Raw genomic sequence first — 13,740 nt, 5'->3', positions numbered from 1 at the left:
CAAATGCGGGTGTAGCGTCCTCTTAATGACAATAACATTCTTTAAAATAAATAATTAAAAATTATAATATTCTTTGATTTTTTATTACAATTATTGAATTATTAAATATAATAATAAACAATGCAATGTAAAATAATATTATAAAGTCTGTTGTTATAAATACATAATAAAAGACTTATATTATTTATTGTTATAAATAAATGTATTAATATAGTAGGTAAATAGTAAATACCATCAGTCTCTTTGCAATAATCCTAAAAGTAGTCAGCTACTCCTGTGTGAAATAAAACATTCTAATAGAATACCTCTTTGGAGGTGAATTCAGTGGGGGGCGGTGGAGGAGACTGTAACTCTGTAGGCTATCTTTAAATTAAGATTACATAATATGTTTTTTTTTTATTGTTTTTAATATTTAATATCAGTATTTGTTTTAAGTTAACTGTTTAGTATTTATTACAATGTTATATTTAACATAACTGTATATGTTATGTTTTAATATATGCGACACTTTATTTTATTTTTTAAAAATACACAATATTCGTCCCCTACGTTAAATAAATCTGAATTTGCCCCTGCACCTTTTTGCATAAGAACAAACATCTTACAAGATATAAATAATAACATATATTATACATACATTCAACTCTAGAGTAATTTTATTCAAATATTGGTTACTTTTAACAAAATAATTTTCTTTATCAATAAATATTATGAGTAAAGCGCAAATTTGTATGCATTTGCATATTTTATTCTTGTTGATCTAAGATATAATAACTATGCTAAGTGAGCACAGAATTTGTTTCATGACATAACAATTTAAAGTATGGAACTTTTATGATACATATTTTGCATTGGTCGACATTTCCCATTTTTTATTTTTATTTTAAGTGCTTATTTTAAGATTTTCATTGCATATTTCATCTTTTAGTGCATATTATTTATTTTTCATGCATATTTAAGGTTTAACGCATATTTGATTGGTTTTTAAAAGTTCGCCCTTCAGATATGAGCTTATGACGTTAAATAAAAATTATGTTAATTATTACTTCAAGCTACTGATTATCAACTATATAATATAATATTAGGTATATAATTATGATTACTTATTTCTTTTTAAGGTTTGGAAACTAGGGCAAGAACAAAAGAAGAATTCATGTTCAAACGCTGCCAAGAACGAATTCGAAGTTATATGTACAAAACAAAATCGGATATGATAAAGTCAGATTTTTACATAAAACAAACAAAGTGCAGGAAGTACTTAGATGAAGTATTTAAACAATTCAGTGAACTTTTAACAAAAAACAAACATCATGGATATTATTTTGATAGATCAAATACAAATGGTTTGTGTGACGAGATTGGAACTTTTAAATGCGAGGGAGCATGGAATCAATCTGTTTGTTCTTATGAACGCGGAACTGGTCACAAAATCAACCCATACCAAAGCAGGGAGAGTAGAATTATATTTTCTACTTGGAATTTAGACCATTGGTATAGTTTATAATACTATAATAGTTTAATACGTTTCTTCCAAATTTAAAATATTAAATGTATATTTAATTATAGACTTATATTTTATTATTGATTTTTATTTTTTTTATTAGGGTGGAGAGATCTCGAACTATAATACCAGCACTGTTTGAAGCCAGTAAAATGGCATCTGAGGTTCACCGTTCAATAAATATGAACTATTTCTATGAATTGCTCTTCACAACAGTTAATCTTAAACTCGTACATATTGTATGTCATGACAAAGGTCAACATATCAGTGCTAAATGTGATCCAAACTTGTATTTACAATATAAAAAGGTATAGTTGTGAAATCAATGTTTTATATAAGTCATAATTTTATAGTTGTTACTAACACTACTATATATGGTTCATTTGCACTCCTTTGGCATTTGTATTGTCATATAATTTTAAAAATATTACGGATTTAAGCATTATTGAGAAATCCGTATCTACTATGCAGTTACGCACACCCCTGACAATTATCCTGGTGGTGCCTATGGTTAGTTGTATACAAAAATGTTTATATTATAATATTTATATTACATAAAATTATTAATACAAATTAGTTCTACATTTTTTTTCAATAATGGCATTTGAAATCCAAGCTCATCAAAACAACAAACGTGTACATTATGCTGCAGCCTAAACTGATATTATCAATCTTAAATTACATAATATTTAATTTAAGTCTGTCAGAAAATTTCTTCCTCTTCCGTTATCCTCATTTTTAAAATTATTTATTAATTATACAATATTAGATTTTTTTAGATTTTTACTTAGTTAAAATTCTTTAATTTAGATTTTTGTTTTATCTTCAATACAATGATATCAAAAAAAAAGTTTGAAAATAAATACAACAATACATATTAGATGTATAACAATATTATAAAGTATAACACAATATAATAATAAAATATTAAGCAGTTGATAAATATTATTCAATATTAATAACGAGTGGCATAAAAAATGTATTCATTTAATTGTTTACTAAAATAATATGAACACTAAATCATGTTTTAAGTACCATTTGCTTACTATTAGTTGATTAAAATATATTTAGTAATATAAAATATATTATTGATTGTTTATGATTTGTGGCATAAATCTTATTACACAATGTACACTTTATTTAGTATAAAAATTAAATATCAATATACTTTGTATAATTATAATATGTTATTCTTTAAATTTTAAATTCAAATATTATATAATTTCTACAAGAAAATTATTAAATCAATTTAAATAAATTATTTTTTTTGTCTCTGGTAATGCGAGTGAGTTCAGTGAGCTGCAATCGTCCCACACTCTATCAGCCAATTTTCCTGTCTTCAGTGGTTTTGTTTGGGAGAAATATTACCGGTTGGCGCGCATTTTAATTATTGTTATTATTTTATAATTTGTGTAAATAAATAATACTTATACATACATACACTTAATGTATTTTCTTTTCTATTACAGTGTACTCTCGGTAACTCAAACCTTGATAACTCTAAATTCTCGACATCTTGAACAAATAAAATTCCCCTTCAAATAACAATAATACATTGGTAACTCTAAATTTTTAGTAAGTCAATTTTTTTTCCCCTTGAACTTCGAGTTACCGATAATCGACTGTATTATCATTAAGGTATTACTCATTATTGCTAGTAGGTGATTTGAATTTTTTTTTGAATTAAGGCTTCAACAACTGAGGTCATTAGCATGTTACTGTATGGGAGGGTGCGGTTGTTTTGGACACACGCATGTAGGGCAAGGATTTGTCACTAATACCTACCAGGGTTATTAGTGACACCGGCAGATGCGTACACTCATAAGTCTTAACATGTTTTGTGACTAAATGCAACCACCAGGCCGCTTGGCACATGACGATCGCAGCTTTGGTTCTCATACTTAGTGTAATTTTTAACTTGTTCCATTCAATTTTGAGAATTGTATTTTATTTGATGATTGAATTAAAAAATTAAGTATAATATTTGAGAATATTATTTATAATGTTAATATTGAGTGTTTATTGTTCATAAATATTTTATTATGATACTTATATAACAATAACCAAGTATTTTAAGTAGGTATATTCATCAAGCCTTCTGAATTTTCATATATTTTTCTAACTTATCTAACAAATCAGATTTTGAATATTATGCAGCTTCCTTTAATCAAAATCTAACTGTGGAAAATGACAAGTCGTTATTTACACGTCTGAAAAATAACACAGATAAATTGCTTCCACAACGATAGATGTTCGGGACAAAGACTGGAACCTTTTGAATTTATCGGTATCGGTTCCGGTACCGGCTCTCCAATTTCCAAGTAAACTAAAAGTACAATCTTGTTGACCCCCAGACTGGTGCTCACACCTCAGACCCTTAGATCATAAGATATAATCTCAGACCATCGAGTGATTGTGGAAAGATGACAGATGATAAGATCAGATAATATCAAAGATTAATTTGTATATTAATTAATAATTTGTAAATATAAAGTTAATAAACTATGAAACATTGAAACATGATAATTATAATATACAAGATGATTCTTTTATAAATGTAAACTAATTTTCTTGAAATGTATATAAAAAATATATATCCAAAAACGTAAATATATGTTCAAGAAAATTTGTGTTTTTATCACCTTTTATTATAATATTATATTTTATTGAATTATATGTTATTGAGCTTTTCATCGTATGAATAGTATTTGTATTTAATCCATGTTCCAACTAGAAACAGAAAAATGTTAATAAATGTATTATTTTTGACTTTTGTACAATATAATATAATGTTTAAACTTTAAAGTGTTAATATGACGTTAATATTGTTTTTTTTTTGTCATAGGTGATTCATAGCTTCTCGTATGCTGATAACTGTTTAGAAAACGATTTCAATAATTGATCAAATCAAAAATCTATAATAATTAATAATTATGTATTGACATACTTATTATGGAATAATGGGTTTTCGCAGACATCTAAGATGAAAATTAAATCTGGTTTTTTGAAACCTTTTCAGGAGGTTGTTATAATTAATTTTGTAATTTTTCATCCTAAGATAATATTGTTTTTCTAAAATATAATTTGTAATAAATGACTGATTAGTAATATTCCCGTTTTTGTATTTCTATAATATTATCTTCTACTATCTTCAGCTTCAATATAATATAATGCAAATATTCTTGTTATCTTATTCAACACTACAATATTATTTTTCTGCACACTCAACAATGATATTCCACTAAAGTTAGAATGCCAAATAGTAGATTTTTTAGTGGCCATACATTTGAAAGTTGTTTATTTGTCATTATGATTCTAAAAAAATATCATTAATAATAATATCTCATGTAATTTTACTTTGTTAACTTCATTCATTTAATTCATTTATGTTATCTGTATTTTAAAATTTTGTAACGACCATGTTAGAACAGTTACATTGTGTCATATAGGCAACCCGATTGACAGGCAGTTCGTTTTAATAAAGTTGATTCTCTCTATTTGCTTGATGCAGTCATAGTTGACATTGTTTCGGTGATCAGTTGATAGTTAAGTAATATTCTCATTTGCTCAATAAAGTATTTTATTATACAAAAATTATAATTGTATATTATGTAGGAGTAGATGATACGTTTCTTATTAGATAGTGCCTGCTGCTAATATATAATATATATTAATACATACAACTTATATGTGATAAAAAGGAATGTATTTCACAGTTAGGGTTGCTTATTGAATTTCTTGCTGCACTCCTTGTTTCCCTTTATGTCACAATATTTTGGAGTCCATATACATTGTTTATCTTTATTATATTTGGAAATAAGGTTGAAAGAATTTATTATAATCATATTAACATACGAAACACAATATCACCTTCTCGTCCAATGTCGTAACCATATAAACACCAGGAAAAGACTTGAAATTCCCGATAACATCTTCGAAGCCCTCAACCCAACCCATGACCACACCAACAAAATCATCGCATTTCTAAAACAAATTGATATGTATAACCTAATTTAAGAAGCTAGTATATCTATATGTGACCAAAACTAAATTATATGTAAAACTAATTTAAGAAACTATTGTACATTCATCTGTAACTAAATGTGTAACTAAATATCTCATTTTTTGTTGCAAGCTAATAACCTTAGCAGTTGAAGCTGTATCAAGAATTAAAAAAAAAAAAAAACAATATATTGTTTAAGACAAAGACTATATTTAAATTTATTTCCACATGTCAACAATATAGAATAATATTTAATTAGTTATCCAACAGTTTATACTTACCTAATTAATATATTTATGAAAAATAAAATATATTTTTACTTAGGTACCTAGGTAATAAAAGTTTTTAATAATAAACATAAATTATACTCAAAACTTACATATTTTAAATGATAAATTTGGTTAAATAAGGCACTTATATTACATATTGAATAAAAACAGTAGAGCTAAGAAATAAAAATTTGCTTTAATTTTACCATGGCCCATAGGTATTTACAATACAAGTAGTAGGTATAAGTATGCAATATACCTGTCCTAATATCACATCAAAAAGTATTAGGTCTAAATACTATGCAAACATTTATGTATTTATGTAACATTTATGGTATTATGATGTAGAGTTTTTGTTAGCTCAAAAGTCAAAACAAAATATTGGCTTAATCAGTTATTAAATTTTGAGCTAACTATTGTATAATGCTTATAGTATTTAATTTGCTTACTACTTTCAAAATAATATTGAATTAGGTGCCTAGAGTTTAAAATATTATTGAGGCCATAATATTAATAATAATTGACACAATATATTGAGAAAAAAACAATTTGTACTGTGGTATATAATAATATAAACGAATATAAAACAATGATTGCATTTTAATCAACAGGAGCAACCTTTCTGCGTTTCGTTAGGGGTGTTGTTTAATATTATTTGACCCTTTGATTTTAAGTATGTCGGTTTATATTGAGCAGTGTACTTCAAAATCTGAAATAAATAGAATATGGTTTTAAAAATGTTTTATCAAATATAAAACATTAGTACCTAATATTTACATAATAATTAATACCTAATATAGACATGAGGGTATGGACGGGGCAGTCAAGGTTAGCTGTTTAGACTTTAGACTATACTTACACTGCATTGAAATATTAACTTTTTGTTAAGTTGTCCATTGTCATTAAAATATGGGTAATAAGTATTAGGTATTAATATTTTTTTTAAATAATAATAAAAGTGGTACTATAATATTATAATAGGCATGTTATATAAAAATAGTTATAAAACATTTATAGGTATATTTTGGAACAAAAATGCAATTTTTTCCTCATGATTTTCAATTTTTTTCAACTACCCACTTGTTTTTTAAATCGTTAAAAGCACCGTTTTCCGAAAACTATTATTTCAGAAGTTATTGTCATTTCAAATATGGTAATGGCCCCTTTGCCTCCCCTGCGGGCGGCCTTGGTATGTAGGTAGGTACCTACATTATTTGACCCTGAATATTGATGGAGTATCGTCTATTGACCGCTAGATTTAATTTAATAACAACTTTAATAATTCACAGAATTGCTTAAGTTATAGTCTATAGGCATAGTTTATATTAAATTGCATTATTTTTGTTATAGGTACCTATACTATAGTTAGTTTTTACTTTTTTGTCATGTCCCATGGGTGGTTTTATAAATATTCTATGATGTCTCAAAAAGAAAAAAAAATGTCATTAGGATAATTAACAAACCAAGTAGTTAGGTAGGTATAACTGACATCAAGATGATCATACACAAAAAAAATTTCGATCGCTATAAAGTTATGTAATTATAATATTAATACTTTATTTACTATAAACACAGAAACAGTTGTTATGAGTGCATTAATTATAATTAATAACCTGTATGTTTTTATGTGGGTAACAAAATATATTATAATATGGATTTACATAATATATATATATAGGTAATTATATAATATATTGTAGTAGGTAGTAAAGCCGCAGTGATGTGTAAACGTAACGATAAATTAATATCTATTTATGCACTATGCATATTAGAGTTTACAAATAGGTACTAGAATCTATACACAAATTTAATATTAATAGGTTACCTGGGTTACGAGTGTCTTTGCCGCATCGTCGATGTGAACGTTTTCTTTGGCTGACGTCTCGTACCAAGCTGTGAACATATTTTCTTTGCAAAATTCGTCCATTTTGGCAATACTATTCACCATACCTTCTTTAGTCTCATCACACTGCAATACAATAAACATTTTTTTTTTTAAAAACATAAATATTAAATAGGTGTAAAAAACCGTCGTATAAAAAAACGTTCCGTTGAATTTATTGTGAATATTTTGTTAGCACTTTTTGATACTTCATAAAGTATTGAAGTGTATACTGTATAGCTTTATAGGTAAGTACCTACCTACCAAGGAATACATCAATAATTCTATGTCACGTAAAATTTTATCATTAGGTAGGTTCATGTTTGGTACTTTATATTCCTAAATCCTACCTATAGTTATACAATCTAAGAATGAGGTTTTGATATTGAAATGATGCAAATTCAACATATTTTAAGATAAGTCATTACCTATCTACCTACTCATTCGATTGTATTATTATTCTTATGTGAAAATCAAAATCAAAAACTTAATAATCACAATAATATTATGATGTACCTACCTATGAATATATTATGAGAATACAATTAAAGTTTTAATGTTCTTCCAACTTACACAACTTTTTAAGGCAAAGGACATTACGCATACGAGGTACCTAAATAAAAAAAAAAACGCTAATGGCGTGTTAAAGTCGGGTTTTATAAACAATGACTAAACATTTAAAATGAATCAATGCTAATGCCTAATGATCCTTAAAACATTATTTTGTAGCCCATGATTGTTCCATTACATTTTAGTGAATCATTAAATATTAATCAATGTTGTACCTATGTAACCAACATGGCAACATAAGTGTTTAGGCAAAACATTAAGTGTGCCTATAACTAGACACATAAACCCATAGGTCATAACACCCGAAGCTTATCTATAACGATAACAAATTAAAAGAAATAAAAATATTACAGTAAAAAACATGTGTGAACAACACATTTATGTTAGTATGTAAAAAAGAAAAGGGGGAAAGTAGGCAACCGCTGTGCTGTACAATATATATCTATAGTGTACCTCGTCATTAAGTAACTATTAATATATATTACTATTATACTAAAATGTATTTGTTAAATTTGAATTCAATGATAAATAATTGCGTAGGTACGAAAAACGAGCCTACATTACTAGCCAAATATATTTTATCAGTCTATACTAGTTTACTACTTAATAAGTAATAATATAACTAATATTAAACATACTATATTACTATACTTTATTATTATAAAGAGGAGAAATTATTTTATATGTTTGTAACGAATTAACTGAAAAACTACTACCTACTAAAACTTTAATAATGTCCCTTTTTTGTAGTGTGTACGTGCATGTTTGTAGTAACTGTAGTAACTCTACGGGTTTTAATACGATTTTCACTAATAGATCGGTTGAGTCACGGGGAAGGTTTTAATGTATATAATTTGTGTTGGAGAAATTAATTGGGTGAAAATAATAACAATAATATCTAAATATATATAAAAATTAATGTTTGTCTGTATGTAGGTACCTACCTACTCTATGCACTTCTAAACGGCTAAACCGATTTTGATGAAATTTGTTGTGTGTGCGTTTGAGTGGTTACCTGTATGATTTAGATCCAAAATTTAAACCCGGTAAGTCCAACCCGGAGAGGTGATCAAACACGGATTTTGAGATATACGATGGACATTTTTGTTTATAAATGGTTGCTATTGGTTATAGGTGAAATAATAATTACTTAGTAGAAATTAGTATTTTATTTGTATATTGGTTGCCGCAGTTGCCATTGGTTAATCGGGCAGATCAAGCATGCATACAATCGAATTTTGGCACAATGCCTACTTGATATGGTGTCGGACGCATTGCCCGCAATCCGACGTAGTGTTGAGTAATACTTATATTGAGTCAATAAATGTTGGTTATTTCATGGAGAAATTTAAGTAAGCAGTCGAGTATTTCAAGTTTCTACGAATTAATACTTTTTTATTACGACAAAATAACTAAAACCGATGGTTCAGAAATCGTTATTTTACGTGTGAATATCCAGTAATATCCAGTAATCTAGTCAAGATTTAAATTTCAGACTATCATAAAAGTATTTGTGAAATTACCCTTATTTTTTTTTAATTCCATTAATACAAACTTATGAGAAACCTTTTATTAAATAGTCAATTTTTTTAACAGATTGAACATTTTTTATCGACATTTATGGAAAATAAACTTCAAAAATCAATAATTTCAAAAGTCAACATAAATAGATTAAAAAGAGTCCAAATATTGGTTTTTAAATTACCACAAAATAAGTGAAAACAATTTTCTCGAAAACTGCAGGTTTTACGTAAAAACTCGCGTTTTTCCCAATTATTATTGATAAGAGTGCTGGGAATTTTTTACTTAGACTCTCCCTCTCCTACCTGCACACAAGACGTACTTATCAGAAAAGATTTTGATGTTGAAAATGAAGCATTTTTTTTCTATCACACATATTGAAACGTCGAAGTAGATATCTAAATTTAAAATTCGAATATTATACATATTTTATACTATTACCCCATTCCTACTTTTCTAGTGTCTCTCACAAAGTTAGGCGCTTATATTATTTTTATCCAATGACCTATTGTATATATTTACTTTATTTGCAAGTAAGACGCACGGTATCGGCGATCCGTCTTCTAACGAGACCTTTGCATCCAAGTCTTGTTTCCACTTGGCCACTGCTTCAAACGTGGCTGGTCGCGTGACGTCGAAAACTACGAACGCTCCTAGTGCGTCTTTATAATACACCCGAGTCATGTTCCCGAATCTTTCCTGACCTGTAATAATAAGTACATAAGACACGTAGTAAATTATAGCTAAATAAAATTGTTGACGATTGGGGCAATCGACCTCATCTATAATAGGTATTGGTTTTTAAATTATTGGAAAATACATTTAATATGTAGAAAACCCATTGGGCGTACTATTTTCCTTTTTTAAGAAAACGGTTTCATATCATACATATTTATCTAATTAAAAAAGAATAACTTAAAAAAACGATTAGATTTCATACTAAATAAGCTCCAACGTTATCGAATTAATATAATTATACCTACAACTTTCAAAATATCACGACCAAATTAAATATTTTTTTGCCGGCTTGAGAAAAAAAATTTAAAAATATACCTATGAAAAGTAAGATATAAAAGTAAACTGATGTTTATCTTATTAAACATATTATTATAGTTAAACATCAACACATCATCATTACATTAATTGTTTATAACAAATAAAAAAAGTATTGCTTATAATATATGTAGTAATATAGGTAGTTGCATTTACAACTGGCAAGTTAACTGATCATAAAAAATTACATTTTCCAAATAAATAGGTGGTTGAAGATAAAAACATCAAAATAATTGATATTTTCTTATAACATTTAAGATTTTTTCCCTCTAAGAAAATAACAACGAATTCACCAGCCGCTAGGGGGGAGGGGCAGATAGTTGTGTATTACAGCTATATTATAATACAAGAAAATAAAAAACACATAGGTATGTATAGATAAATAGATAATAATGCTGGGGAGTTTGTAATTTGCACCAAATTGATGTTTTGAAATTCTCACCACCGCAGGTAGCTTACAGACTAACAGTTTTCCTCCCAAAATATATTTATTGTTCACGGGCTCAGCCTTTCATTTAGGTATGTAGAATTTGTAATTACATTGTTTTAATTACGAACATGGATAGTTAAATTAATAATACAACCTGCTGTTACAAATATTGTAGTGCGAAGTAAACTTAAAGTGTTGTAAACGATCAATTTAATTATCATTATTTAAATGATTTTTAATGATAATTAAAAGAATAAAAGAAAGAAAATGTATGGTTAAAAAAATAAATTAAAAATCTGGGTCGACAATGGCGTTTATCTGCAATTAATTGTCTTGTTTAGTTATGGAATTGTTGGTTGCATGAGGGACGTAAAAAAGGGTAGTGGTTCAAGTTAAACGTTGTGGTATATTCTAACGTTTTACTTTGCTAATCTTATGGAAAATACACGATGTCTTACGGTTACCCAACACAATAATAATTTATTCTACGAGTAAAATTATTTTTATAGATATTATTATGCTCACCGGCTATGTCCCATAGTTGTAGCCGGATGACGGTGTTGGAATCCCATTCTAGCGATTTCAACGCAAAGTCTACACCGATCGTCGCACGGTAGTGTTGCGAGAAGAATTTGTGCACGTAACGTTTGATTATGGAAGTTTTACCAGTGCCAAGTTCGCCGATGACCAAAATCTTGAACAGGTATTCTGTAGGAGCCAATGATGAATTTCTCGACTGTGTGCGTTAGAACATAACAAAATAATTATATTTGTTAAAAATGGCATGTAATTAACATATACAATTATCTACAATAAAGGGTGATGCACCAAGCATGCTCACCCCCATTTTTCTTCAATAACGTAGTTGTTTAAATTCTGATTTTTATAATCGTTAAAATTATAAAATAATATACTAAAACAATATTTTCAAATTCATGAGATTATTTGTACTATCTATTTAAGGTCTGTCCAGTGGCGATACATACTTCTGTTTTTCAAATGAGAACACCCCCCCCCCACTTCTTTTTCAACTGAAATTATTTAGCGGATCGTTTTTCTGAAAACATTATTGACGTATCAAAATAATTAGAACAAATCAAATAATAATTTGATTAGAAGATATAGGGATTAGGGGCCATGTTTATTTGAAAATTGTAATAATTTATATTAATCTACCTATTAATATTTATAATTTGTAAAAATGGATCAAGTATAATAATAATATAATATAATAAATCCAATATTAAATTCTTATTTATATTTTTGTAAAACAATTTTTAAGAACTATTATCCTTAATATACATATTAATAACTGAGAAGCTACTCGTTCGAATTTTGAATTAGGTATATTATAATAGGTGGTACATTCAAAAAATTATCTTCTAAATAATTTACAGTAAAAAAATAGATTCTCATTTGAAAAACATAAGTTTATATCGCTACAGGACACTCCTACAAAAAAAATATCAAGAATTTGAAAATATGAAATGTAGTAAGTATTTAATCTATTTAACTTATTCAAAAATTCCAATATCAGGATTTTAATTAATTATTAAAGGAAAAATGGGACTGAGCATGATAGGTAATTAGTAAATCATCCTGTATATCATAAGGTTGAATATTGTATTTTTGAACAACATACTAAGATAAATCATAATTATTATTACGTTTTCATCTTTATTTCCGTAGTTTACGTAATACCTGCGGTATGCATTGCAAATCGTTATATTGACATATTATCGTGTATATGAGTTACGTTAAAGATTTGTTACAACTCTAATAGGTAGCCAGGTTAGGTACATAATATTGATTGATTACTAAAGAAACGATGATTAATTGTATAAAGTTGATACACATAATATCATATTATTATACAATATGTTTTGAGATAATATTCATATTTTACGACCTTGAAATGAAACAATTAATCTATGACATTATCAAAATATAGGCAGGTTTACGATGATGGGCAGTTGTTTTGCGGATATTTTACATAGGTATGATAAAACTGTATAAGTCCTTAAAGCAGGGACGAATCCGGGAGGGGGCTAGGGACCCAGTCCCCCAGACATATTTTTTATAAATATAAATATTATATATAAAATAACAAGTAAACAAAATCTAAACTTTTTTTCACATTGTCGCTTTATATATTAAATAATCAATAATTTATTAAACACATTAATTACCTATACCTATACCTACTATTATGACAACATTTTTAGTGAAGTATAATATTTTATTATAATTGTATTTGTGTTGTAGAAAAAATTGTTGCCCCCTCCCCTCCAGATCTTTGCTCTGGATCCGTGCCTGCGTTAAGGCTTATGAAATAATTTTTGTTGATAGCAGGTACCATAATCATAGCTTTGAATTCGAATTACGAATATTATGATTGTTCCTTTAGATTAAACATTATGCATTATTATAGGTATATTATTATCATTATTTAAAAGGCAGTTAAATATTTTAGTATTTGTATACTATGATAAACTGATAAATTACTGCTAT

The 13,740-nt window shown here is 27.2% G+C and overlaps 2 protein-coding genes across 9 annotated transcripts in view; one reads left to right on the top strand and one right to left on the bottom strand.

Annotated features, from left to right (window-relative positions):
* The window catches only part of LOC100573968 (DNA fragmentation factor subunit beta), a 12,754-nt gene extending 7,681 nt beyond the window's left edge, over positions 1-5,073 (top strand). For 4 of the 6 annotated variants that reach the window (XM_008180929.3, XM_016801259.2, XM_029490449.1 and 1 more), the window contains 3 exons: positions 1,119-1,491; positions 1,605-1,809; positions 4,347-5,073. In XM_008180929.3, coding sequence (XP_008179151.1) covers positions 1,119-1,491; positions 1,605-1,809; positions 4,347-4,403 — 635 coding nt within the window. In that variant the 3' untranslated portion in view covers positions 4,404-5,073. Of the gene's footprint in view, positions 1-1,118; positions 1,492-1,604; positions 1,810-2,787; positions 2,944-4,346 lie in introns of those variants that run through there. The other 2 variants (XM_008180931.3, XM_008180930.3) reach the window with 2 other exon arrangements.
* An 877-nt stretch (positions 5,074-5,950) lies between these two features.
* The window catches only part of LOC100161036 (ras-related protein Rab-38), a 28,880-nt gene continuing 21,090 nt past the window's right edge, over positions 5,951-13,740 (bottom strand). For all 3 annotated transcript variants that reach the window (XM_016801261.2, XM_003241824.3, XM_001950117.4), the window contains exons 2-5: positions 11,755-11,965; positions 10,269-10,450; positions 7,599-7,742; positions 5,951-6,482 (exon numbers count right to left, since the gene is read on the bottom strand). In XM_016801261.2, the coding sequence (XP_016656750.1) occupies positions 6,378-6,482; positions 7,599-7,742; positions 10,269-10,450; positions 11,755-11,965 (642 nt within the window). In that variant the 3' untranslated portion in view covers positions 5,951-6,377. The remainder of the gene's footprint in view (positions 6,483-7,598; positions 7,743-10,268; positions 10,451-11,754; positions 11,966-13,740) is intronic.

The sequence above is a fragment of the Acyrthosiphon pisum genome, chromosome A2, assembly GCF_005508785.2.
Source record: "Acyrthosiphon pisum isolate AL4f chromosome A2, pea_aphid_22Mar2018_4r6ur, whole genome shotgun sequence".
Classification (NCBI taxonomy): Eukaryota; Metazoa; Arthropoda; class Insecta; order Hemiptera; family Aphididae; genus Acyrthosiphon; species Acyrthosiphon pisum.
Note: the sequence above shows the minus strand (reverse complement) of the source record. Positions and strands in the feature narration are given on the sequence as shown.